The sequence below is a fragment of the Quercus suber genome, unplaced genomic scaffold, assembly GCF_002906115.3.
Source record: "Quercus suber isolate HL8 unplaced genomic scaffold, Cork oak 2.0 scaffold_73, whole genome shotgun sequence".
Classification (NCBI taxonomy): Eukaryota; Viridiplantae; Streptophyta; class Magnoliopsida; order Fagales; family Fagaceae; genus Quercus; species Quercus suber.
Genome location: NW_027069538.1, coordinates 1026764 through 1053475, shown reverse-complemented (window position 1 = coordinate 1053475; position 26712 = coordinate 1026764). Strand labels below are relative to the sequence as shown.

The 26712-nt window shown below is 39.9% G+C and overlaps 1 protein-coding gene across 3 annotated transcripts; it reads right to left on the bottom strand.

The window, feature by feature from the left end:
• Positions 1-4885: 4885 nt before the first annotated feature.
• LOC111995758 (violaxanthin de-epoxidase, chloroplastic) lies at positions 4886-26712 on the bottom strand. Of its 3 annotated transcripts, none has more exons than XM_065773323.1 (5): positions 26517-26712; positions 25920-26242; positions 25643-25836; positions 5423-5519; positions 4886-5319 (listed from the first exon to the last, which is right to left on the bottom strand). In XM_065773323.1, exons 2-5 carry the CDS (start codon positions 26208-26210, stop codon positions 4924-4926), a joined length of 978 nt encoding a protein of 325 aa, XP_065629395.1. In that variant the 5' UTR covers positions 26211-26242; positions 26517-26712; the 3' UTR covers positions 4886-4923. The 3 variants fall into 3 exon arrangements, with proteins under 3 accessions (XP_065629395.1, XP_065629396.1, XP_065629397.1); XM_065773324.1 differs by having other exon boundaries at positions 4890-5319; positions 25643-25815; XM_065773325.1 differs by having other exon boundaries at positions 4895-5319; positions 25643-25806.

The following is a 26712-nucleotide window of genomic DNA, read 5'->3' as shown; positions in this document are numbered from 1 at the left end:
GGTATCCCCTTCACTCAACCACTGCACACGCGATCTTTGTGACCACCAGGTTTCTTCACCATCTAGCAGCTCATTAATCTCCTTTCTAAAATTGTTTATTTCCGTCCCATTTTGTCCATCCTTATCTCTTTTGGTTAATTCAGTCAAAAGCTTCCTCTTTTCTTGAATCTTTTTGGGGATGTTGCCATACACCTTGCTACTCCAGCTTGTCAAGGCAGCTTCACAACACATAAGCCCCTCAACAATGCCTACTGGACTTCATGACACTAGGCTACCACTATATGCCTCTTCAATTACATCCCCACAATCAACTCTTCTTGTCCACATTGCTTCAAAGTGAAATCTACGCTTTCGGTGTAGACAAACTACATTTGATTCCGAGAGTAGGAGTGGGCAGTGATCAAATGCTGTGTCCGTTAATTGGTGGACTTTGACACTTTGGAAATGATTAAGCCCATCCATCGTTGCAAACGCTCGGTCAAGTCTCAAATAAATTCTACTCTCACCCTCTTGTTGGTTACACCATGTGAAGGTCGGCCCACTATATCCCATATCTTTGAAGCCACATCTATTAACTGCACACTAAAAGCTATCCATTTGCTATTGAGGCCGTGGAAGGCCCCCCAATTTTTCCTCTCCTAACAGAATCTCATTAAAGTCACCCAAGCACAACCATGGGAGCTGAAATTGATTGTTTAGAGTGGCAAGAAAATTCCAAGATTCCTTTCTACGATGTATCTCTAGATGCCCATAGAACCCAGTCAATCTCCACCTAAAGCTCAATCTTGCCTCCGTTACTACAGCATCTATATGGTGCCGTGAGTAGCTTTTATGGCCTGTTTGGAAGTTTAGAGAGGGAGGAGAGTAGAGGGGAGTAGAGGAGAGGGGAGTAGTGGGGAGGAGAGTAGAGGAGAATGATTCACCTCCACCTTATTTGGATGTTTTTAAAATTAGTAAGGAAGAAAGGAGTAATTAGCCCTTCCCCTTGTATAATTTTGTTAATATAATAAGGGTAAATTAGGTAATTTATTTGGTCAATAGTTTATGTACTCTACTCTCCCTCCAAATCTTTCCAATTTGGGGAAATTAAAATTGGAGGGCTAGAGGGAATCCAAACCCCTCCAAACTCCTCCAAAGCTCTCCCCCTCATTCTTTAAAAAACTTCCAAACAAGGTAATTGCATTACTCTCTCTCCCTCTACTCTACTCCCCCTCCTTTTTTAAACATCCAAACATGCCATTAATTTCCAGGTCTACCTCCTTCCTCCAAAATAACACTAAGCCTCCTCCTTTTCCTTCCCTCTGAACATAGAAGCCATTCGCATAATCAATTTTAACCTTCACTCTCTTCAACCTCACAATTTTCATCTTCGTCTCTGATAAGAAGACGATTTTGGGATCTAGGCGTCGCACAATTCCTGCAACGCATTCACTGTCCGGGAGTTCCCAAGCCCCCGACAGTTCTAGGCAAAGGTACTCATGGCCCTCAGCTGTGCTGCCTAGTAGCCACCGCCGATCAATTCATGGAATTCCCATTCTTCGTAGGCACTTCCTCTGCCCCCACAAACCTTTTTTGTCACTCTGTTCTCCTCTGCCTTCAGTATTTCTATTTTTCCCATTCGTTTAGTCCCACTGCACCCTCTTGGTCCATTATAGAATTTTCACCCCGTGGGCCTTGCTCCCTAGCCAATTTCTTCAGCCTGCCTTTACCTCTCTTCTGCCCATCGCTGCCTGGGCCCAAGTCCTGATGGCCAACGATGCCAACATCATTAAAATTGGTCTTGGGCTTTATTGGGCTTGCCACTTCCCCCTCTTCCTTTCTTTTCGGCTTTTGTTGGCCCAGTATTGAACTTGCATATCCAATGGCTTTTTCCTTTTTTTTTTAAGCCGTATATCAGCATTTTCTGCGGGTTACTAATGCTACTCCCTATCTGCGGATTAGGTCCAGCTTTCTCCGAGCTATCCCATCTAGGCATCTGTCCATCCACTTGGTTTCCTGACTTGTCCAAGTCACCTTGAGCCACCCAATTCTCTACTTTTTCCATCTCGTGATCTGCACCATCGGTGTGACCACCTTCACTGGACTTCACCAGCATCTCCCTTGTTTCCTCCGTCAACGACCGTGACCGTTCCATTCCTGCCATCCCATTCGATTGGTTGCTACTATCATTTCGGGGTTTACTTCTTTCATTTCTTCTTTCATTGTTTCCTTTATATGTGCCGTTGGCCCTAAGCCAATCACCATACTATGGTTCTTGATTCTGTGCATCTATTGGTACTACGCAATGTCTAACATCATGACCAATCTTTCCACAATAAAAACATACTACAAGGAGCCTCTCATATTTGAAGGTGACCCACAATCTTACACCTTCTGGACTTGTGATGTACCCACCTATTCGCAGAGGCTTGTCCACCATCAACTCTACCCGAACCCTCATAAATTTAGCTTGGCCAGAATGCCAAGACCTTGTATCGGTCTCCACATACCTTCCAAGCCTCTTCCTATGTCTCTCCCAGTGTCCTCTTACATATGCGCAAAGGGCAATCCCCAAATTTGGACCCAAAAAGGGGAGTGTGTAAACTCCATGTTTGCTGCAGTCAATCCTTTATTCCATCGCCATAGAAGTAGTAGATTATTATTGAAATTCCAAGGGCCATTTTTTTCCACCCATTCCATCTGATACTGACAGCTAAATTTGAATTGGAGAATGCCGTTACCCACCTCAACAATTCTGAGCCCATCTTCCATGCTGATCTGAGTGTGTTCTTCAAAGCACGTTGATTCTGCTGCCTACTGAGCTGTAGCCTACCAAAGAGGCTTAACACACATTCCTCTAAATTTCTGGTCTACTTTGGCTTGTGTTCAAAATGTCTTCTTCTTCTTCCTTAGTGAGTTGCAGATTTTGGAGGCTATCTAGTATTGTTTGCTCCATACTAGTCGACTGAGGGATGGCCACCGCCTGTGGTTGGCGGCGCTGCCTAAAGAAAGAGCCCTAAAGGAAGATAGCTCTTACCATAGAGAGAGAGAGAAAGAACTCCTACCAGGGGAGAGAAAAGCTGTAAGAGCATTCTCATCAAGTATGTCAAATGCCAAATATTTGGCATTTGACATACCAAACACCAAAAAATCACTCTCATGAGGTGTTCTAAATACCAAAATATTTGGCATAAGTAAACAGTTCCATTTCAAATATAGAAGCGTACAAACAACAATTCTATAAATTTTATTATTTTTTTATTATCTTTTCTCTCTCCTCTCTCATCACTTTATTCCTTTTTTTAATTCTTTCTTTTCTCTATCCCATCTGCCTGAGTCTCTCTTCCTCACTCATTCTCACTCTCAGCTTCTCCTTTCTTCCTTTTTCTAGAGCACACAGCCGTCCTCATCAAGTCGCCGCCGATCTCACCAAGTAGCAGACCTCACCAAGCCGCCACCTAGCCATGACCCACTAACCCGACCACCAACACAGCCACAACGACCCATCCCAACCGCCACAAGCCGACTCACCACATCCACAACAACCCATGGCCAGAGCTTCAAGCCAGGCCGATATCTATGGAATTGGTTTCTTTTTTTTCTTTTTTTTTTTGGTTTTGTTGTGATTTGATAGTGGATTCGGCACCAAGGGGTTGTGGGTTGATTTTCATGGGTTGTGATGGGCTGATGTTGGCGGGTGGCGGCGGTTGTAGGTTGATTTTGGATTTTGGTTATGGTGGGCGGAGGTAGATCCCTCTTCCCTCTCCCCTCTGTTCGCCTTTCACTCTGCCTCTCTCTGGTTGTGGGTTTTTTTTTTTTTTTATTTGCTACAATTTGGGTTGATATGATATTGGTGATTAATTGTAGTGGTTGTGGGTTGATTGTGGTGGTTATTTTTTGGGTTGTTGTGGATTTTTTTTTTGTTTTTAATAAGGTGGTGTTGGTGGATGTGGGTTTGTGCCAATGGTGGCTGTCGGTGTTGTTGTGACAGTGGTTGTTGGTGGCTGTTGTTGCAGTGGTGGTTGTGCCGTTGTTGTTATTGATGATGATGATGGGAACTGGGGAGGAGTTTAATATATTATTTTAATATGTTGTAAATATTATTTTAATGTATAGAAGTAGAGAATAAAACACCTGATAAATGAGATGTTGTAAAATGACGTGGTAAAATAGTAAAGTAAGCTTTTGGTGTGTCAAAATGGTATTTTTTATAGAAGAGCTAATGAGAATGCTCTTAGTCTACATCCTTCAGATTTTAGGTTTTGGAACGTTGCTTTCTGCTTGTATAAACTCAGTGACTATTGAAATAAAAGATATCAGAAAATTATCATCCAAACTCATCTTTTAAGGAGGCTGGATTACCTAGAATTAATCCAGAAATTATCCTTCGTTCTCTCTTTAAATTTCCTCAGATAAGCCACTATAGGTAACAATAAAGAACTATACATACTAAAATTAATACACACAAATTTTTGAACTATTTGAAAAATACAAATTACATGCTTTTTTTTTTTTTTTTAATTTTATAAATTACATATCAAATGCATTTTAACTTGGGCAAAACTTCATATTGTGGAAGTGAATGGCATTTTATATATTTGTATCTTACGCATGAGATTAGCATATATTGTTGTAATAACAAGTTTCAGCAGAGGAAAACCTTCTATTTGACCTATTTATGTTGTCTCACTATGCATGCACAATTGAAATGTAATTTTTATAGAAATCCTCCAATTGATGATTCTTCCATGTAAGCAAGCACCTAATTATACTCATTAATTCTTTCAAAACAGTTATTACCAGATGTATTTAGTATAAGTGAAATTGTTCTACCAAAAAATATATATATTTGGTAACAAACAAGTAAGCACATATTCATGCAATCACGCCTAAATGGATACATGAAGAGTAGCATGAAAATGATTGCAGAAAAAAATAGAGAAATTACCAGTCGTCTTGATAGTGAAGATACTCATTGTCATGATTATACAGTATCCCAGGCTGGGTGGGATCTTGCACAAATCTCTGGACTGCTGAGCGAGTGAAAAAACCACCATCTGGGGTTCTTATTCTCCATGACAAATGGCCAACAAGTTTTCCGGACTCTGTGTGGAATTCATGCAATTGGCAGTCAAAAATATCAAAGGTAGGATTTAAACCACTAGCAATGAACCACTTCCCATTAAAATCTGTAATGTTAAAAGTCTTAACTAGAACAGCAGGATCAGGAACAAGGAATTCCCCAACATCAGATTTTTTAGGTACGCACTTCTTTCGTGATACTGCACATTCATTAAATTCATCAACAACACTGTTTTCAAATAAGTCACCACATTTTATCTGCAAGACAAGAATAGAAAGAATTAATAAAACAAGAGTTTACCTTGATTGGTATAAATTGGTTAAGCCTATGCGGGTACAGAGAGAAAGATATAGAACTAACCTGACATTCAGTCTCATCTGGTCGATTGTTGCAAGTTTGGAGACAAGCAACATTGGCAGCACATAATGGGTTTCCAATGCACTTGGCAAGTTCTACCCTGATTTCAACAATAGCACCAGCAATAAAGTTAAAGATAGAGGAGATACTTAATTTTGGAGACAGAATGCCATGTTTGGTGATTAATTTTTTATTTAAAAGGAAAAAATATAAAACAAGAAATGTATCCAGTTAAATCTGATTTGTTGGAGAGTAAACTATCAACAGATATTTTAATGAACAATCCTCATGTAAATTGATTGTAGAACGTGGTGATTTAGTGTCCGTTTGGAATGATTAATTTTATCAACTTATTTTACTATTCAACTTATTTTTACTACTATTTATGAGTCCCACTGCACTTTTTGATATTATTCATAGGTCCTACTATACTATTTCAACTAACTTTTACCTTTATCTACAATACTTTTAACAAAAAGTTTTCAATTTCAGCAAAATAAGAGAATCTCAAACAAAGAAGATGGATTGTCTTCTTAATTCTTAACAATCAGTGGTCCATAAATTTTTATATATTCATCAATGGATAATAAGCTAGTCAAAGAAAAAAAAAATGCAATATTTAAGGAATATTACCCTTAAGATGAGAGAGAGAGAGAGAGAGTTTACTATCATTAGCAAACTCTAAAACAAAGCGATATACAAAATCACGTAGTGAGGATTATGCATGTAAGTTCTGTGGTTTGTACCCCCGTTTGTGAAACATCAGCATGTCAATTTCTTCTTATGAAGGTGGGGTGCACGGTACTTAATTTCCTTGAAAAATGGTTTTAGACTCAAAGTCAGTGGAAACCGAGGACTACGCAGAGCTTCTTAAAAGGAGATGATGAAGTCGGCACTTGGTTATAAGTCCAAGAACCAAAACATGACTCCATAAAGGTCTTTTTACTAGACTAGGTCCGAAGTTAGGGTACATGGTGGGAAGATGTTAGGCACCCCAAGCTTGTCCAGTCATAGCCAGCCTTCATATATCGTTGCTTAAATGGATGGAAAGTAAGCTTATCTTAAAGGCTCAAAAGGTGCACTTGTATCCATGACCCAAGTGTAAGTCTAGTCAAACCACTCATGGCATTTAGCATCATCATAAAGACATGGCAAAGATCAAGACAACAATATCAACATGTGTATGATAAAGATCGAAGCAACAACATCCAAGTGTGTGTATTTGTATACCTAATTGGGGATCCTTAATTTAAGTGAAGTCTTCATTGATTTGTAGATGTCTTCCCTTTATTAAACTTAGATTGTCTTGATTCACCATTACAGATCTTGCATTCTTTAAGGCTTAAAAGAAATTTAATTAATTAAGAGAGATTTAACTGACTTTCATGTTACCATTTAAGTTCAAATCAAACATCTTAATTACGTTAAAGCTTATTAAGATACCTTCCTTATGTTTGAATAGTCAACCAATTTCCAAAAGGCATTGGATATCAATTGACTATTAACTTTAAGTTTTAGAAAGTATTTGTCTTTTAAGAATTAAAAGGCATCCTTATTTATCTTTTAAGACTTTTAGTTACATTTATAGACTCAAATCAGAATTAAAAAAGTAGATGAGAGAGTGAATTAAGGTTTGGTATGAGAAAGGGGAAAAAAAAGTATTTTTAATATTTTGCATTTATTACATGAGACACAAAAGGAAACAAACAAGACAGCAAATATACATAGTCAAAGCAGATAAAACCGATAAGGAAAGATAATAAAAATGGAATTTAAAGCAAATAAAAAAATAGGAATGAAATCTAGTTTCTACCTAAACTGGCGTAAGCAATAAGAAGAGTGCGTACGCATCCTTCTACCGACGTACACATCTAGACTTCAAGCCAGATCCCTAGAAGATAGACCAAAAGATGAACCTTAATCATTTAAAGGATGCTTACACATCTTGCCAAATGCGTACTCATCCTAAGGCAAATTAGGGTTCCAACATGTTTTTATTAAAAACAGAAGAAATAAATAAAGCAAAAGGCACAGAATAGATTGTTATGCACAAGATAACATATTGAAAGACTAAAAACAAAAAAGAATATAACGAAAACAAGAATCGAGTAGAAGAGTGTGGATCATGGGAAAGATTCACATCTCCTCCTCATATCACTTAATAAGGATGTTATTTTGACCGGCCCCTCGGCTAAAATCAACTACTGCAGCTTTGTGTGGGAGGATAAGTCAAACAATTCTATTAGGGTGGTTGAATAACCCTAAAAAAGGTGTTCTAGTAAGCTTGGACCAACTATAAGTTTGAACACAAGTGAGCAAGAGATTATCTTCTAACTAAATATGGCTGAAAATCAACCTAATCCTTAGCCTTTTCTGTCCACTTAGCCTAAAACTCTTAGTTTAGATATTCTGAAATGATTTTGACATAGTATCTGAACCTTTGGTTGATAAAAGTGGGGGTATTCTTAAGGGAAATGAGGGTCTAGGATTTGATGGGACATTTAGGCAGCCAATTGAACATGTTGGTTGCCCTAGAATCTCGCCAAAATGAAAATTGAGTGATTTTTGACTTTCTATCCAAAAGGTGTGTACGCCATAGATTGGGCACATATGCATCATATACCTGATGTATGCAACTTTTGAAAGCCTTAACCAAATTATGTCAAAAATGAGCTTTTGGGCTTGGTTTTTTGTTCATATTTGGGCTTGGAATTACGCTCTATTAGGCCACTTTTAAGGTTTGTATCCTCATTGGACTCCACACACGATGCTGATCATTTTGTTAGCGAAAGATTGTCTCATCGTTGGGACCAGGGGATTCAAGTATAGGTTAAAATGAAATGGGGTGTTTACAGTTTCCACTCTTTTGGTGTTGCTATGCACGGCAATGCCGAAAGACTATATAGATGATCTAGTAGTTCTGACCGATACTTGCGCCCCACCCTTGAACACTTCTCTCAAACAAAACATACAATGAGGGAGCTAATTAAACGACATGGTCGTGTCGCTCGTCAACCTCTAGGGACAAGTTCCCCAAAGAAGGTGGTCTCAAAGTCATGGGCTTCAAGACCAAGGCTGATTGTCTTCTTCTAAAATAACAACCAAATGCAAATAGGGCCAGCAAGATGCTTGAGAGAAAATTGAATATCCAGAGTTGACTTGCTCTTATAACAACCCAAGGAAAAGCGCTAGCCACATCTTACCGAGCTGGCTCTGATACCATCTAGCCACATCTGCGCTATACCTTAAAATGATTAATTACAATTGAAACTCTTTGTAATTGTTAATAAAGCCCAGTTCAACCCAGTATATGCCCGATGTGGGACTCATCACACACCCACACATATCACATAATCAATCAAATTGGAGCATCACAATCTCCCCCCACTTAAATCCCTAACGTCCTCATTAGGACCCAATTTATGAGGTAATGTCTTTGAGCCCACATGGGGTTACCAGCTAGCTCTAATACCATATGTAACAACCCAAGGAAAAACGCTAACCACATCTGCACTATACCTTAAAAGGACCAGTTACAATTGAGACTCTTTGTAATTGATAATAAAATCCAGTTTGTTGGAGCATTTTTAATATTAAATAAATAAAATGAATAAATGTAATAACATAAATGAAAAGATATGTGAGTAAATATGGGAGATGAGGAGTTAGTGAAAATGTTTAATCCCACATTGAAAAGGAGAGAGACTTTTTTATTCTTTTTAATTGTGGTGATTAATGGGCTAAAATGTATTGACTCAGATATTGGGCTAGATACGTGCGCAAGGGGGAGGTGAAGAGTGGAGGTATCAAAATTGGAAATGAATCAGACTATCCGTTTGGGCCTTTTCATTCTTCAGAAACTCCTTATCAGACCATTAATTGTGTAACTCCAGCCCATCAAATTAATATCCAACATTAATCTTATAACACCCACTACATCAGAATAATGGACCTAATTAATCAGAATAAATTGGGTAGTAATTTCGTGAGGCCCATTGAGCCTATAAATAGACTCATTCAGACTCAATCCAAGTTACTGAAATTACAATACACACAAAGAAAAAATTAGAGAGATTCTTGGCAAGGAAGGGTGTTCTATCTGGTGGAGCTTTGGGCTTGAACACTTTGTGCAGAAGTTGTTCTAGCCATACGACACTTGTTGGGCTGTTGTATCCTGGGGGAGACAAGTCATAGAAGGTCTGCACCGGTTACAAAGTTTAGCCAACNCCTCCCAAAAGGGCGGTTTCTTGACCTCTTTCTATCACTCGAGAAAAGGCCTATGCAGCTTCCTTTCGAGCTCTTAGTGTAAAGCGTATCTCTTCCCAAAAGGATTGGAGTTGTAGAGCCGTTACTAGCAAAACTTCATGCTTCATTTTCCATTGGATCTTCATTGCCCACAGAGAAGGTCATTTCCTTTTTGGGCCTATGCATTGCTTTGCTTGCCTCTCTCTTGTTGCATTCCTGATTACTAGCTTAACCTTAGCTACTTTATCATGGAAGATGCTCCTCAAGGTGTAACAATCCATAGTGTGATGGTCATTCTTTCAATGGTAAATAAAGTAAAGTGGACAAGCCTTTTCTTCTTAGTGTGCTCACATTTACATTGGGGTAGAATGACTACTCTATTTTTGATCCCTGTCTCCGAAATGTTGTACAACTCTTTTTTTGATGCAATGAATGAAGGAGGGATGTTACTTATATCCCTCTTCTTGCCTTGGCCTCATTTCTTTACCTCTTCAACAACAGCTGCCTCGATCTTTTTGCTTTCTCACTTTCATGGTGGTTTTGAGACATTGGGGGTGTGCGAAGTTGAGCTTTTGATAGGCTTCCTCATAGACACACTGGTCTTTCTAGCAAATCCAACTAATTTGGTGAAACTAGGGAGTTGAAGGTTTTCCATATAAGGGCGATACTTGATCAACATCCCCGCAATACATATGTCCACCAAAATTTCTTCGTCCACTGGATCATAACACATCAAGAAGAGTGATCCAAAACTATGAATGTAATTCAACAAGCCCTTGGAGGCTTCTGGGCTTTCCTGTTGTAGATTTTGATTGCGTGAGTCTCTCATCTAGTGCAAAGAATTTCTCCATGAATTGAGTAGCCATATCATTCCAGCTGGTAACCAAACCTGGTGAAAGGCTAGTATACCATGTGAAAGCGTGGCCCTCTAGCGACTTGGAGAACTCCCTAAACCTCAGCTCATGATCATGAGAATGGGCTGTTAAAGAGTCCACGTACCTTCAAATATTCTCTCTAGAATTTCCCGCCACGCCATCATATCTATGGAAGACTAATGGTGTATAGTTGACTAGATAAGGCTTCTTGGCCACCTCCTTAGGGTAGGGAGGCCTTATGTCAACATAGACAGAGCTTTTCACCTTCCTAGCTTCTAGCAGGATGGCGATGATATCTTCCCTGGTCAATTAAGGTGATGTTTGAGCTCCGACAGGTTAGTGTGGAAGTTCATGGACCCCTAGTGGGGTCAAGTTCAACCTGTCGGTTTCTCTTGCATTGGTTGAAGAGAGCAACGAGAAAGGCATAGCTGACTGTCGCACCAAGTAGATGGTATGCCGGTTTGACAAAGAATATGGTAGCACTCTGGTTGTAAATTCATTGCGGAAAGTAAAAATGAGAGGTAAAGAAGCATGTATATATAGAAGGAACGGTAAGGAAGATGAAGGGATGCTTCGTTCCGAGTGATTAACCACAAAAAAACATGCCACGTGCCCCTACGACATTTATGACTCTAGGCTAGCCTGTCAATCAAAGCACGTTTCTCAAGAGATGAGTTAGACCGTCACCCCGCAGGTCCGTCCAAGGGAGATGACGGACCCATGGAGTGAAGGGGCAACGAAAGAGGATAAAAATCAAGGATAACGGATCCGTTCAAATGAACCTGACGATTCTAAATTGGTGAGCTACCAGAAATAAGGCAACAGATTGAAATGCTGGACGGATAGACCACATGACAAATGGACTCCCCCCCCCCCCCTAATAATAGATGGATAGTCCCTCTATATGGATGGGTTTTGGGTACATATGCCCAAGGCCGACAGATGCCAAGGCCATATGGCACCCACATGGCAGAGGTAAACCTTACATGGAAATATCTTGTGCCCCACGATTAACCCTAGTCAATGGAATCCCAACATGGGAAAAATCCCGCAAAATACGCACATTTATGAGGATCTTCCCCGTAAGAAAACATCTTTCAAAGCAAGAAAGAAGGTCGGTTCCACACTACTATAAAAACCCAAAGCCCTCAGAAAACAAGGTACGCATAATTTCCCTTAACTCTGGCACTCTAGAGTTGTGAAAGTTCTCTAACTAACCTTTGGAGGGTCTTTAGCCGGTACCACACCGGTACTCTCCTAAGATCTTCTCATTTTGTGCTGTGCAGGTATTGTCTTAAGCACATGAAGACCGTGTGACTTACTAACGATTTTTAGCATCATCAATTTCAAATAAAAGTACATAATTAAAAAAAAACAAAACTCATTTTAAAGCATTCATCTATGCATCATACAATACATACGATTTTAAGATAAGATATAAATCATACGATACGCACACTGTATCGTACGATTCATGAGCACTTACGATACAGAACTTTTTACACACAATACAATACGTATCGCATATCATATGATATTGACAACTATAGAAGAAGCCCCTTCAATGACAGTGATTCTAGTAGATAAGATTCAAATCATGGCTATGGTACTCCTGAGGAGAGCTCGGATGGGGACTCAGATGCCTACAATCCTCCATCTCCTTGAACTCATGCCTTAGAACCTGTAATCTCCCTTTTCTTGTTTTGTTTTGTTGATTTTTTTTTTTTTTTTTTTTGGCCTGTTTAAAGGCTTTAGAACGTAGGGGTTTTTTTTTTTTTTTTTTTTATAAATTATATTAAAGGCTATATAATGTGTATATATATGTGAAAGAACTACACTTCTGTTTGTTGCATCATTTCTTATTTAAATTCGACTTTATTCTCCATGCTCTAAGGGTTTTAACAGGATTTTAGAGTAACAACTTTTATATACATACCCTTAAAAACATGAAATGAATAAAAATGAAAAAACATCAGAGGAGTAGATAGATAGACGTGCACATTGGGAGTTTGCTGCTGTTAGGCCTTTGACAAGGGTGGATCTGTATGCACGTCATGGTCTTTTGATATGTAGCCCAACGTTCATTAGCCTGAATGACATTAATTTATAGAAATAATTCCCAAATGGTGTTCTGAAAAGCAATTTTGTGAGCATCTATTGGTTCCATGAAAATCTAGTTGTAGCCACTATAGCCATCCATAAGAGAAAAAAGTTTATGACAGGCAGCAGAATCCACCAAAATATTAATGTTAGGCAAAGGGAACTCACCTTTAAGATAGGTTTTGTTAAGGTCTTTGAAGTCCACACATATGTGGATTTGGCTATCAATAAAGCTATCAATTCTCTCTTTTCTTCATCAAGCAGGTTCTTGCTTATTTTGACCAGCCTCTCTAAATTTCCTTCACCTAAATTCACCGTAATCAATTTTTCTTGTACATTCTTAACTATATCATTCCTACACTTAAGGGCTTCCTTCAAAGTTTCATTAGCTATGTACACCCCTTCTAGCTATTGAGTAAAGACATAGGGGTTAGGTCCGCCATTCTCCCAACTCCTCCCTTTGAACCGTTTGAACTCGTAGACCACCCTACCATCAAGCTTGGTGATCTAGTAATCTTTAGGGCTTTCTCAAGCTAGATGACCTCTGCATCTTCTTCTGAATTTCTCTTCAAGAAAGTTGAGTTGAAAGGAAGGACTTGATTTTCTCTCTCATGCTTGAACTCATGGTACAAAGCTGCTTCTGCAAAATGAAGCTCTACTCCATCGTGTGGCTCTCAAGTGGCTTCAATAGTCACAGTCCTACCTCACCAGACTGCCTTTACACATTGGTTGTATGTTGAGGCCATAGCTTTGTGGGCATAGAGCCAATGGCGGTCGATGATGATGAGATAAGATGCCTCTCCATCCATAACATGCATGAGAGTACGAGCTCTAATGAGTCCCACTCTAAGATCCATGGACAAATGTCCTAAGGAATTCTCCTACAAGCTTCCTACTTAAAAGACCAGAAGAGGTTCACGAATGATTCTGTCTCGAGGGATACCTAAAGTGTTGAGGGTAGGAAATGGAATGACGTTGACATATGCACTGGTGTTTACCAGGGCTCTCTTTAGCTGGGAGGTTCCTAATGTTGCCATGACATATAAAGGTCTTTTGCCATTAACCACCTGGTTGGCTGGATCCTTTTGAGAAAATGTTATAGGTTCTATACTTTCCTAGAAGGCTATGTGCAAAGAACTCCCTCCTAAAAGGGCGGTTTCTTGACCTCTTTCTATCACTCGAGAAAAGGCCTATGCAGCCTCCTTTCGAGCTCTTAGTGTAAAGCATATCTCTTCCCAAAAGGATTGGAGTTGTAGAGCCGTTACTAGCTAAACTTCATGCTTCATTTTCCATTGGATCTTCATTGCCCACAAAGAAGGTCATTTCCTTTTTGGGCCTATGCATTGCTTTGCTTGCCTCTCTCTTGTTGCATTCTTGATTACTAGCTTAACCTTAGCTACTTTATCATGGAAGATGCTCCTCAAGGTGTAACAATCCATAGTGTGATGGTCATTCTTTCAATGGTAAATAAAGTATAGTGGACAAGCCTTTTCTTCTTAGTGTGCTCACATTTACATTGGGGTAGAATGACTACTCTATTTTTGATCCCTGTCTCCGAAATGTTGTACAACTCTTTTTTTGATGCAATGAATGAAGGAGGGATGTTACTTATATCCCTCTTCTTGCCTTGGCCTCATTTCTTTACCTCTTCAACAACAGCTGCCTCGATCTTTTTGCTTTCTCACTTTCATGGTGGTTTTGAGACATTGGGGGTGTGCGAAGTTGAGCTTTTGATAGGCTTCCTCATAGACACACTGGTCTTTCTAGCAAATCCAACTAATTTGGTGAAACTAGGGAGTTGAAGGTTTTCCATATAAGGGCGATACTTGATCAACATCCCCGCAATACATATGTCCACCAAAATTTCTTCGTCCACTGGATCATAACACATCAAGAAGAGTGCTCCAAACCTATGAATGTAATCCAACAAGCCCTTGGAGACTTCTGGTCTTTCCTGTTGTAGATTTTGATTGCGTGAGTCTCTCATCTAGTGCAAAGAATTTCTCCATGAATTGAGTAGCCATATCATTCCAGCTGGTAACCAAACCTGGTGAAAGGCTAGTATACCATGTGAAAGCGTGGCCCTCTAGCGACTTGGAGAACTCCCTAAACCTCAGCTCATGATCATGAGAATGGGCTGTTAAAGAGTCCACGTACCTTCAAATATTCTCTCTAGAATTTCCCGCCACGCCATCATACCTATGGAAGACTAATGGTGTATAGTTGACTAGATAAGGCTTCTTGGCCACCTCCTTAGGGTAGGGAGGCCTTATGTCAACATAGACAGAGCTTTTCACCTTCCTAGCTTCTAGCGGGATGGCGATGATATCTTCCCTGGTCAATTAAGGTGATGTTTGAGCTCCGACAGGTTAGCGTGGAAGTTCATGGACCCCTAGTGGGGTCAAGTTCAACCTATCGGTTTCTCTTGCATTGGTTGACCACCGTGTGGGGTTTGAGGAAAGGTTGTCCTCTATTGTAAATACTGAATCTCTTCCCACATGGCTATATGAGAGCGTTAGAGCTCCTCTATGGCTGCTACAAGAGCTTGGTTTCTAGCTCGATTGGACTCGATGGACTCTGAGCCCTCATCATGTATAGAGACTTGCTCTCTCTCCTTCAACTTGAGGCTTTTTGCCGAAACTAGTTAGAGGCACCATGCTCTTCTTTCTTGGATGCATAGGGCAGTAAAAGCGGAAATAATCAAAAATTCTAGGTTTGATCCCCAATGAAGTCATGAAAAGTGTACGTGCAAGTTAAATTTTAGAGAGATGGGAAAAAGATTGGATGCAGAAATGTTCCTAGAAATGGATTTCAATGATCATCTCTCTATCTCTGCATATCAGGCCTTATGATGGTAATTATTGTTTGAACTGTCCACCGTTGTGTTTACCATTTTGTTATCTTTTATAAATGAAAAATTAATGATCAGATGAAGAAAAAACTAGCAACAGTAATTTCGACTCAATAATCTTTAATAGTCTGTTTTCCTTTCTTTGAGGCCCGGCTGCCTCTAATCAGCCAGAAATTCTTCTCTCTTCTGTTCTTTCCGATCTGTCATGGGGGAGTCTGCAGATTTTTCATTGAATCCAAGTTTTTTCAATTAGTTGTAGAGGAAGGGGGTCGTTATTTTTTGTTACGTATTTTTGAGAGGGGCAAATACTTAATGAGATCAGTGTTCATGGGCAAGAATGTAGCACAATGGCTGATAGCTAATATTGAACACATTGTTGTGGGGGCAAATTCCAAACAGTTTTTTACTTTCAGAGACAGCGACATTGCTTTTACTCTTTATCGGAGCACCAATTTTTCAGGTCAGTTCTTGCTTTTGACTGAACTTAAAGTTGGCGGGTCTAGGAGGTCGATTATTATCTCTGAAGGCAAAGAGAAATGTGGTTGGAGGGCTTTTGGGCTTGAACTTAGGAAGTTATTGTATCCATCCCAATATGCGGTGGGTGGAACTGGTCACCATAAGTTTATCCCTCAAGTGCATAGGCATTATTCGGAGGTCCAAAACTATAAAACTTTTGCTGAAGCTGTGCAAGGTTATCAAGGAAAAATAGTGGATAGAAAGCATCTTAAGCAGTTAGGTACAACAGACAAGGGGAAGATGACACAGTCGGGGATGAATCAGAGATGCTCAGGTGCCAAGATGGGGGATTTTCCGGTGGGCAAGTCTGATATGATGGTGGTGGGAGGAGGGGTTAGGAGGGAGCAAGGCATTAATGGGGAGACAGAGGTAGGTGAGCAAAATCCCGTAGGACAAGTTAAGAGATCTCCATTGAAATTCAGGTCAAATGGGAGCATACATGGTTTTGGAAAGAATAGTCCTGACTTGGCAGCAATAGGCTTGACTATAGAGGTAAATAGGGAAGGAAAAAGAAAGGTGGTTTGGAGGTCTTATAAAGGTGATTTGAGGAATTCTATTTGGGTGAAAAGAGATCAGAGGGAGCAGGTGGTGAGTACTCCAAGAGGGTCACGGGTTCGCACCAATCCTGAGTTGTTTAAAGGTGGTCTGAGGCATTCCAAGGGGGTCAGTATGAAGGATCACGTGGTGGGCCCCTCAAAGAGTCCATAGGGTCATTTATTTTCTGAGGTGAGCTCTGATAATGAGCGGGCTTCTAGGGAAAGTTATAATTTACAGACTGTGGACTTAAGTGTGGGCTTAAGGGAGAGAACCAAGCTGACCCAACCTAGTCTAAGTCTTAACATGCTGTCCAATGTTACTAGCTCAAGCCCAAGCCCCTGTATAATGGGCGAGCCTTCTGTGACTAAGGAAGCAGTCTCCTCAGTCAAACCCAGGTCCCCGACACCCTTTAAGGAGGTGGCCGATCGACAGGTTGAGCCTCCAATCAGCTCCGATAGCCTCACGGTGGGTCGGAAAGAGGCTGGTGGCTGCGACTTGGATGGGCTAACCTCCGACAGTCTCGTGGTGCATCAGAAGCCTCAGATGGTGGCTGGGTACGCTCCGATGGAGATGGATTGCAATCCCTATGATAAGTTTTACTCCGATGGACATATAATGCCTCCGTTGGTGATGGATCGAGCTGGGATCAGCTCCGGTGGTTAGGAGAAGTCTGCTCCTCAATATGAGTCAGCGGGTTGCCTTGGGGATTTATCGTTGGAGAAGGTGGGTATCAGTTTGGGCCTGAATCAGTTAGAAGCCCATTTTGTTTCTTATTTAAGCTCGATGAACACAAGCCCAGGTAACTCTTCTAGCCCTTCCTCTTTTACACCGAGGAGTGATTTTGAAAGGAGCTCCTTGCCGGTAGGAGAGTTGGGCTACACCGAGCTCCATCAGAAAATGGTCTTTAGGCTCAATACTGATCGGAAAAGTTTTGTGAGCTCAATTATGGTGTCGGGTGGGTTGGTCTCTATAGATACGAGGACAGTCCTTCTCGAATTTGTGCCAAGATTGGTTGGACCACCTTTCCCCGAGCATTTTTTGGAGTTTTTGCGAGTTAGGTCAATAGGTTTTGAAGCTTCAAGTCAGGAGGCAAAATCCTTTTCTTGTAAGGATTTCTTAAGCCTTTCTGGGGAGGTCATGCTTGTGGAGGAGGTAGGTGATTTCTCTGGGGTTTTGGTGAAACAGAACTGACAGATTGTTTACCTTTGAGGATTATTGCTCCGAGTGCTTCGTCAACTTCGGCAGAGTTGGAGGAGGTCACTGAGGTATTGAGTATGGAGGCTAAGTTGAATATTTCTGGGTGGGTGAAACATAGAATTCCTAGTTTCTGTAAATTGGTTGGGTTGTCGATGACTCGACATGAGAAGTTGTGCATTGCTCTCTTACAAAGGCTTGAAATTGAGATGGAGGCAGCCAATGTGCTGCACTGGAAAGCTACAGGTAGCAAAAAAGTGGCTAAGTCCAAAAACAAGGGATGTAGAGAGCTATGAAACTTGATCTCATCGGTGAATTATGATGGGAGATAGAGGATTGGTCTTGTGCTGGTATTAGTAGGTGGGTTATTTTTGTGGTAATGAAGATAAAAATGATTTCGTGGAATGTTAGAGGTTTAAATGATCCTCGGAAACGTCTTGTGGTGAAGAATTTGATGCGGGAGTGGAAGTGTGATGTTGTCTGTTTACAAGAGACGAAAATTGCTAGCATGAATGGACAGCTGGTTTGTAGTTTGTGGGGCTGTCCTTATGTGGATTGGGCTGTTTTGGAGGCTGACTGGACTGCTGGTGATATTTTGATTATGTGGGACAAGAGGGTTTTGGATAAGGTGGAGGTTTTGGTCGATACATTCTCAATTTCGGTAAAGTGGCAAGGGGTGGAGGACGATTTTATATGGGCTTGTTCAGGGGTTTATGGCCCAAATGAGAATAACGAGAGAGGTCACATGTGGGATGAGTTGGTGGGTATTCAGCAATATTGGAGTATACCATGGTGCTGCTGCCTTGGGGATTTTAATATTGTGGGGCTGTTCTTATGTGGATTGGGCTGTTTTGGAGGCTGACCGGACTGCTGGTGGTATTTTGATTATGTGGGACAAGAGGGTTTTGGATAAGGTGGAGGTTTTGGTCAGTACATTCTCAATTTCGGTAAAGTGGCAATGGGTGGAGGACGATTTTATATGGGCTTGTTCAGGGGTTTATGGCCCAAATGAGAATAACGAGAGAGGTCACATATGGGATGAGTTGGTGGGTATTCAGCAATATTGGAGTATACCATGGTGCTGCTGCCTTGGGGATTTTAATATTGTTCGTTTTCCTAGTAAGCGTAGGGGTGAGACTCGTTTGGCCCTAGCTACGGAAAAATTCTCCGAATTTATTGAGGATCTTAACTTGATTGATTTGCCTTTGGAAGGTGGTAGCTATACTTAGTCAAGTGGTACTGATCAACCAGTAATGTCTAGAATTGATAGAGCTTTGGTCTCTCCAAATTGGAAGGATCACTTCCCAGATGTTATTCGAAGGATTTTACCCCGTCCTATCTCTAACCACAGTCCTATTCTTTTGGAGGCAGGGGGAATGGCAAGGGGGAAAAGTCCGTTTAGATTTGAAAATATGTAGTTGAAGACGGAGGGGTTTGTGGATAAGGTTCAATCCTGGTGGAATCGGCATTCTTTTGTAGGAACTCCTAGTTTTGTGCTTGCCAAAAAGTTAAAGGCCCTGAAAGAGGACATTGTTCATTGGAATCGCCGAGAGTTTGGTATTGTAAAGCGTCAAAAGAATCAATTAATGGAGGAGCTAAAATCTTTAGACGCTAAGGAAGGGGAGTTAGGTCTCTCTGATGGGGAGAAATGTCACAGGGTAAATTTGAGGTCCTAGGTGAAGCATCTCCTTTCCTTGGAGGAAATCTCCTGGAGACAAAAATCTAGGATGTTATGTATTAAGGAAGGGGATAATAACACCAATTTCTTCCACAAAATGGCCAACTCCCATAGAATGTCTAATCATCTAAGGGCCTTGGAGGTGGATGGGGTGGTTTTTGAGGAGGAATCCGAGGTTTCTAATCAAGTTGTCCAATTTTATAAAAATTTGTACAAGGAATCTAAGGGGTGGAGGCCTTTCGTGGAGGGTTTGGAGTTTGATCGTATTGGAGATCTGGAGAGGGTTTGGCTTGAACGGAAGTTTGAGAGAGAGGAGATTCTTCAAGTCGTAACTGACATGGAGGGGGACAAAGCTCCAGGCCCGGATGGGTTTACTATGGCGTTTTATCAGCATTGTTGGAGAGTAGTAGAGAAAGATGTTTTAGCGGTCTTTGAAGAGGTTTTTCATCATTGTAAGTTTGAAAAATCCCTTAATGCTACCTTCATTGTTTTAATTCCCAAAAAGAATGACGCCTCTGATATTAGAGATTTCCGGCCTATTAGCTTGGTGGGGAGTGTGTATAAAATCTTGGCTAAGGTTTTGACAAATCGTTTGAGAGTGGTTTTAAATCAGTTGATCTTGGAGACCCAGAATAGCTTTGTGGGTGGGAGACAAATCCTTGATTCGGTTCTTATTGCAAATGAATGTGTGGATAGCCGAGGGAAGAGTAGGGTTCTTGGAGTCATTTGCAAACTTGATATTAAAAAGGCTTACGATCATGTGAATTTGGAGGCTTTGCTGGATTTGTTGAATAGAATGGGCTTTGGAGTAAAGTGGTGTAAGTGGATTCGTACTTGTATATCCACAGTGCAGTTCTCTGTTTTGATTAATGGGTCTCCAAATAATTTTTTTGGGAGTTCTAGGGGTTTAAGGCAAGGGGACCCGCTCTCTCCTATGCTGTTTTTGATTGTGATGGAGGTGCTCAGTAGGATGTTAAGAAGAGTAAAGGGAGCTGGCTTGATCCGCAGTTTTAAAGTTGAGAGAAGGAAGGGTGATGGAGAAAGTGTTTCCCATCTTCTGTTTGCAGACAATACTATCCTTTTTTGTGATGCTGATGTGGAGCAAATTCTCCATATTCGGTTGTTGTTACTCAGCTTTCAGGCGGTTACAAGTTTGAAGGTCAATGTGCATTACAGTGAAATGGTTCCAATTGGGGAGGTTGATGATGTGCAAGCCCTGGCAGATATTTTGGGATGTAGAGTTGAGACATTGCCTATGTCTTATCTCGGCATGCCATTAGGGGCGTCGCATAATTCCCCTTCAATTTGGAATCCCATTTTGGAAAAAATTGAGCTGAAATTAGCCGGGTGGAAGAAGTTGTATTTGTCTAAAGGGGGTCGATTGATATTACTCAAGAATACGCTATCTAGTCTTCCTACCTATTTTCTATCTCTTTTCACCATTCCTACTTATGTGGCTAATAAAATTGAAAAGTTGCATAGGGATTTTCTTTAGGGTGACAGCAAATCTCATCTGGTAGGATGGGATAAAGTTTGCGTGCCTATTGCCAACGGTGGCTTAGGAATAAGAAAAGTTACTACTTTCAACAAGGCTTTATTGTGGAAATGGCTGTGGCGGTTTGGGAAGGAAGAGGATCGCTTATGGAGGAGGGTGGTAGTTTCAAAATATGGGGAAGATTGGGGGGGATGGACCTCTAAGCTAGGTAGGGGTGCTCATAGGTGTGGTTTGTGGAGAGGTATTTGTATGAGTTGGGAGCATTTTAGCAAAAATTGTCAGTTTGTTGTCGGATTGGGGAATAGAGTGAGATTTTGGCAAGATGGGTGGTATGGGGATCAACCTTTCCAATTGGCTTTTCCAAGGTTGTATGGTATTGCCCTTGATAAGGAGGCATCTGTAGAATCTTCTTTGTCGAGGCAGGGGGCGGAGGATAGGAGAATTTGAGATGTTCGTCTCATTCGAGATCTTAATAAGTGGGAGATGGATGAAGGGCTGCATTTTCTTCGTATGTTGGGAGCTAATACCCCTCCTTTGGATGTTGGAGATCGGATGAGATGGAAGTTGAAACCCAATGGGGAGTTTGACACCCAGTCGTATTATAACAAATTGCGAGATCTCCCTTCAACTGTCTTTCCTTGGAAAGGTATTTGGAGAGGAAAGGCTCCTAGACGGGTTTTTTTTTTTTAATTTGGTGTGTACCTTGGAATAAAATCCTTATGGGTGATAACTTGAAATTGAGGAAATTGGTTCTTGTAGACTGGTGCATTATGTGCCATCATTGTGGAGAGACGGTAGAACATTTACTTCTTCATTGTGAGATGGCTCATCGGTTGTAGTGCTTTGCCTTAAAATCTTTTGGTTTGTCTTGGATTATCCCTAGATCGATCCCAGATTTGCTTTTTGGTTGGTGGAATTAGTTGGGAAAGCATTCGTCTCAGATTTGGAACTCAGTTCCATTGTGCATCCTATGGCATATCTGGAAAGAATGGAATCGACGGACTTTTGAGGATTTGGATAGTACCGTTGATCAGATTCTTGCTTCTTTTAGTGGGACTCTCTTTGATTGGTCCAGGCTTGGAGACTCACGACTAGTGACTCTCTCCCTTCTTTTCTTTGTTCTCTTTCTTTTTTGTTTTTTTTTTGTTGTTGTCTGGTTCTTTCTTGTTTTCTGTCTATTTTATGCTTGTTTTCTCTGGGTTTGCTCTGTGTTTTTCTTGCACAGAGTAGCCGTTCATATATATAAAATTCTTACTTATCAAAAAAAAAAAAAAAGAATTAGAGAGTATTTTGGGAAGATCTCTAAACCTCAACAAGAGTATATTTAAACATAATTTTTTATAAGGATTCTAAAAATGGTGTTTTTGTGCTTGAATTGAGAGTGAAGAGCAAGGATTAAAATAAGCAACAAAGATAGAGGAATTATGTGGAAAACCCCATGAATGAGGGGTGAAAAACCACAGTGGGATTAAGGATTTTATCTCTTTATCCCTGCAAAGATGTTGTATTCCATTTTAGAAACCGAAATTACATTCTTTCTGTTGCACATCTAGTGTTTTTTGTAATCATCTTTCTCTTTCTATCATTTTCTACCCCATTATTCTGTTTTTTGTGATACCTAGGATGCTTAGTATACTTTTCCCTTTTATAGTACGAGGATTGTCTTCTGGTATACAAGGATAGTTGATGAATTCCTTATTTTCTTGCTAATGGAGTGAGAAAAATCTGTTGCATGTAGAGTGTGCTGGGAGGACAACGTTGGGTGGTACGAAGAGAGAGAGAGAGAAAGAGAGAGAGAAGATTGTGAGCCTTGTCACTTGCTTTGTCCTAAGTGGGAGCTACAATTGTCCTGCTATGCTGTCCAAGCAATGTTCTACCCATGAGGAGGCTGGTGCAACGCCAAACTAGGCAAAGATCAATACCTCTCTCATGTTAGTGCTCGGTGACCAGTATAGTGTATCAGGCTGTGTCCTCTTTCCTTTTAGATCCTTACAGCTATGGAGTTCATGCTGTTGAAATGCTAAAGGCATAGCTTTCCTCACCCAAACTCGCTGCTTCTGTAGCTCGATGGCACTCACGAGTAAGACTAGGATGTAATCTTCATGGACAAACCTTTACACTTATCTTTCAAGGCTTGGTGACTGTACATGGCTTAAAAGAGAATTGATTATTTAAGAGATATTTAATTAACTTTTATGTTACCATTTAAGTTCAAATCAAACATCTTAATTTCAATAAAGCTTACTTAAATACCTTTCTTATGTTTGAATAGTTAACCAATTTCCAATAGGGATTGGATATCAATTGACTATTGATTTTAAGTTTTAGAAAGTATGTGTCTTTTAAGAATTAAAAGGTTTCCTTATTTATCCCTAATACTTTCAGTTGCCTAATTAGATTCAAATCAGAATTAAAGAGTGGATGAGGGAGAAGAGAGAGAGATTGTATTAGGTTTTGGTATGAGAAATGAAAGAAAAAAAGTATTTTGAATATTTTGCATTTATTACATGAGACACAAAAGGAAACAAATAGGATGGCAAGTATACATAGTTAATGCAGGTAGAATAGATAAGGAAAGATAATAAATATGACATTTAAGGTAAATAAAACAAAACAGGAATGAAATTTGTTTTCTGCCCAGATTAGTGTACACCATAAGAAGAGTACGTACACATTCTTCTACCGATGTATGCATCTGGGCTTTAAGTTAGATGAACAAAACATGAAACCTAGCCGTTCAAAGGATGCATATGCACGAACATGGATGTGAACGAATCTTACCAAACGCATACGCACCCTAAAGCAAATTAGGGTTCCAACATGTTTTTAGCAAAAACAAAACAAATAAATAAATAAATAAGGCACAAAGAAGATTATTCTGCACAAGATAACATATTGAAAGACTAAAAAAAAGAAAGAACATAAATGAAACAAGAATCAAGGAGAAGAGTGCGCATCATAGGAAATATCCACATCTTCTTGTAGCACTTACAGTGATGTTATTTTGACCGGCCTCTCGGCTCAAATCAACTACCGCAACTGTGTGTGTGGGAGGATGAGTTGAACGATTCGATTAGGGTGGCTGAATAACCCTAAAAAATGTGTGCTAGCAAGATTGGACCAACTAGAAGTTTGAACACAACTGAGCAAGAGATTATTTTCTAACTAAAGATGGCTGAAAATCAACCTAATCCTCACCCTTTTCTGCTCTCCTAGCCAAAAACTCTTAGTTTAGATATGTTGAGGGGATTTTGAGAGAGTTTCAGTAGGCAAAAAGTATTTAACCCTTTGGTTGATGAAAGCGGGAGTATTTACAGGGGAAATGAGGATCTAGGGTTTGATGGGACGATTGGCAGCCAGTTGATCAAGTTAGTTGATCTAGAATCTCACCAAAATGAAAATGGAGTAATTTTAGGCTTTTTGTCTAGAAGGTGTGTATGCCATAGATTGGGTGCGCAAGCATTATATACGCACATATACACCTTTTGTAAGCCTCGGCTAAATAGGTCAAAAATGGGTTTTTGGGATTTGAGTTTAGTTTCTGGTTCATGGCTGGGTTTAAGCTTGGACAATATTGGGCCACTATTAGGGTTTGTATCCCCATTGGACTCAATACACAATTCTGATCATTTGGGGAGGGAAAAATTGTCTCGTCATTAGGACCAAGGTATAGGTAGGAACAAAATGGGGTGTCTATAATATCTAGTAAGAAATTCTTGAACATCTTCCATTAAACCAATGTAAATTTTCCCTTATTCAAGGTATATGCCAACGAACTGCACAAATTACAATGGCAATTTCCCAACTAAATGCTATTTTTCAGTCATATTGCGGACAATTAACGCTATGATACAAATGGATTTCATCATCAAAGCACTTAAGGATCCAACTACAATTCATTACTCTCTTAGTGATGTACGATTACTACCTTTACGTGAGAAATATGAACTATACTGTGCCTCTTTGTTTTCACACTTTTCAACACGTGATTCACTAAATTTTGAGGCAATTTACAGCACTTTGTTTACGATTTTCCTTAACAAAAAGAATTTTATTGACCTGGGGCCATTTTCTTAAAAATTAAACTAGCGCGAATTGAAGGTTATTTAGCTAAGTTTCTTTCTAATCCATCTTATTATCCAAAACGAAGCAGGGTAACACATTTCAGTACTCTTGTATCAGTAGCTGTCACGCTATAATCAACCTAAGCTAAGAAAATAGAATAAGATACCATTTGGGAGCTTCAGAATGCTTGAACCAATTGGGATGTGTTGAAACTAAAAGGCAGAGTGATTCTCTGCATTCTGTCAATCAAAGTAGCTCTCAGCATCAGGGAAAGGTTCAAGATGAAATCGTGACAAGAGGCACTAATCAAACAGCTGTTGCAGAATCAGAATTGGTAAAGGAAGATTGAATCAATGCCTTACTATGATCAAGTTATTCTTTCAGTCCAAGAGATGATGCCACGTAGATTAGGAGGTTAGGGAGCTGATTTGGTGATAAACATGTGTGCAAATTAGTTCTGATTCTGTTGTAACAGATTTTCCCTCCAATTAGGGAGTTAGTTTTTTTTCAGTTTTTTTTTTTAGCTTGTATTAGATTGTGTATATATATATATATATAGGAGTAGAGGTAGTGATTATACCCATTAGATAGTATTCTTTTCTCTAATCAATAAAGTCAGTGTTCTATTTAGAAGGAGAGTTCAGAATTTTACAGGATGAGATCATACCTGCATTCCTTAAGCAAGCAGGCACAAGTTTTGAGAGCGTCAACAGCGTTGGCTGATGGAATGACCATGAAAGCACACGCCAGTAAACTAACAACTTTCATGAAGTGTAGATGCCTCCATTCTTTGAGAACAATTCTTACTTTGTCAACAAGAAAGTCAAATGTCTGTTTTGTCTTGAAACGGAACCAAATTAGCTAAGGAAAAAGCAGTGGATGTAATGATTAATTAAGGAAATTGTACATTAAGAGACTAAATGAGTACTGGTGTTGGGAGCTACCTCTTGTTTAGTTGAACTAGTACCAGATGATGAAGAAATCTTTTCAGACATGCTGGAGAGCAATGTTGAAAATTCTGATCCGAAACAACAAAAGTTCCTATAAGGTCTGATCAATTGGAAATATTTAGACTTTCTGCTAGTGAACCTAATTTTCATTAGAGCTACACCGCGTAAATTTACGACCCTTCGCCTGTGAAACCTTGCATGACTAGTAAGTCCTGATCTGAAGTATGCATTACCAATAATTTCGTCACGGTACAAACAGATTGATTGCGCAGCGGCCAATGCCATATTTCTTTCAGTCCAAATTTGGCCTGAGTAGTCTACAGATATATAAATATCATCAGCACATAATGTAATTTTTTTTTTTTTTTTTTTTTTTTTTATACTTTTGTTCAGCACATAAAGTAGAAGACCCAGAAAGACACTCTTAAAACACAGTAAATTTCCTTATTAAGGAATCGAATACCCAATATGAGTTGCAAAGACTAGACAATCTATGTGATAATAAGAAAAAAGTTGTTAGCAATGCATTAATTTTCTGAAGTGAAGTATTGGTGTAACTAAGAAATTTGAAGAGTTGTAAGGAAAACATACCAAGAGGCGGTGGTGAAACAAGGCAAAGGGGCAAGTGGATTGGTACAGGAGATGACGCTTTTCATTGCAGTTACAGTTTCGTTTGCAATTAGTTTAGAACATAGACTAGATAGATAGAGGAAGACACTGACACAGAGACAGTGAGGAAAAGGCGTAGGTAGGCAGTGCATGTGTGGACGCCAGAGAAGTGGGATAA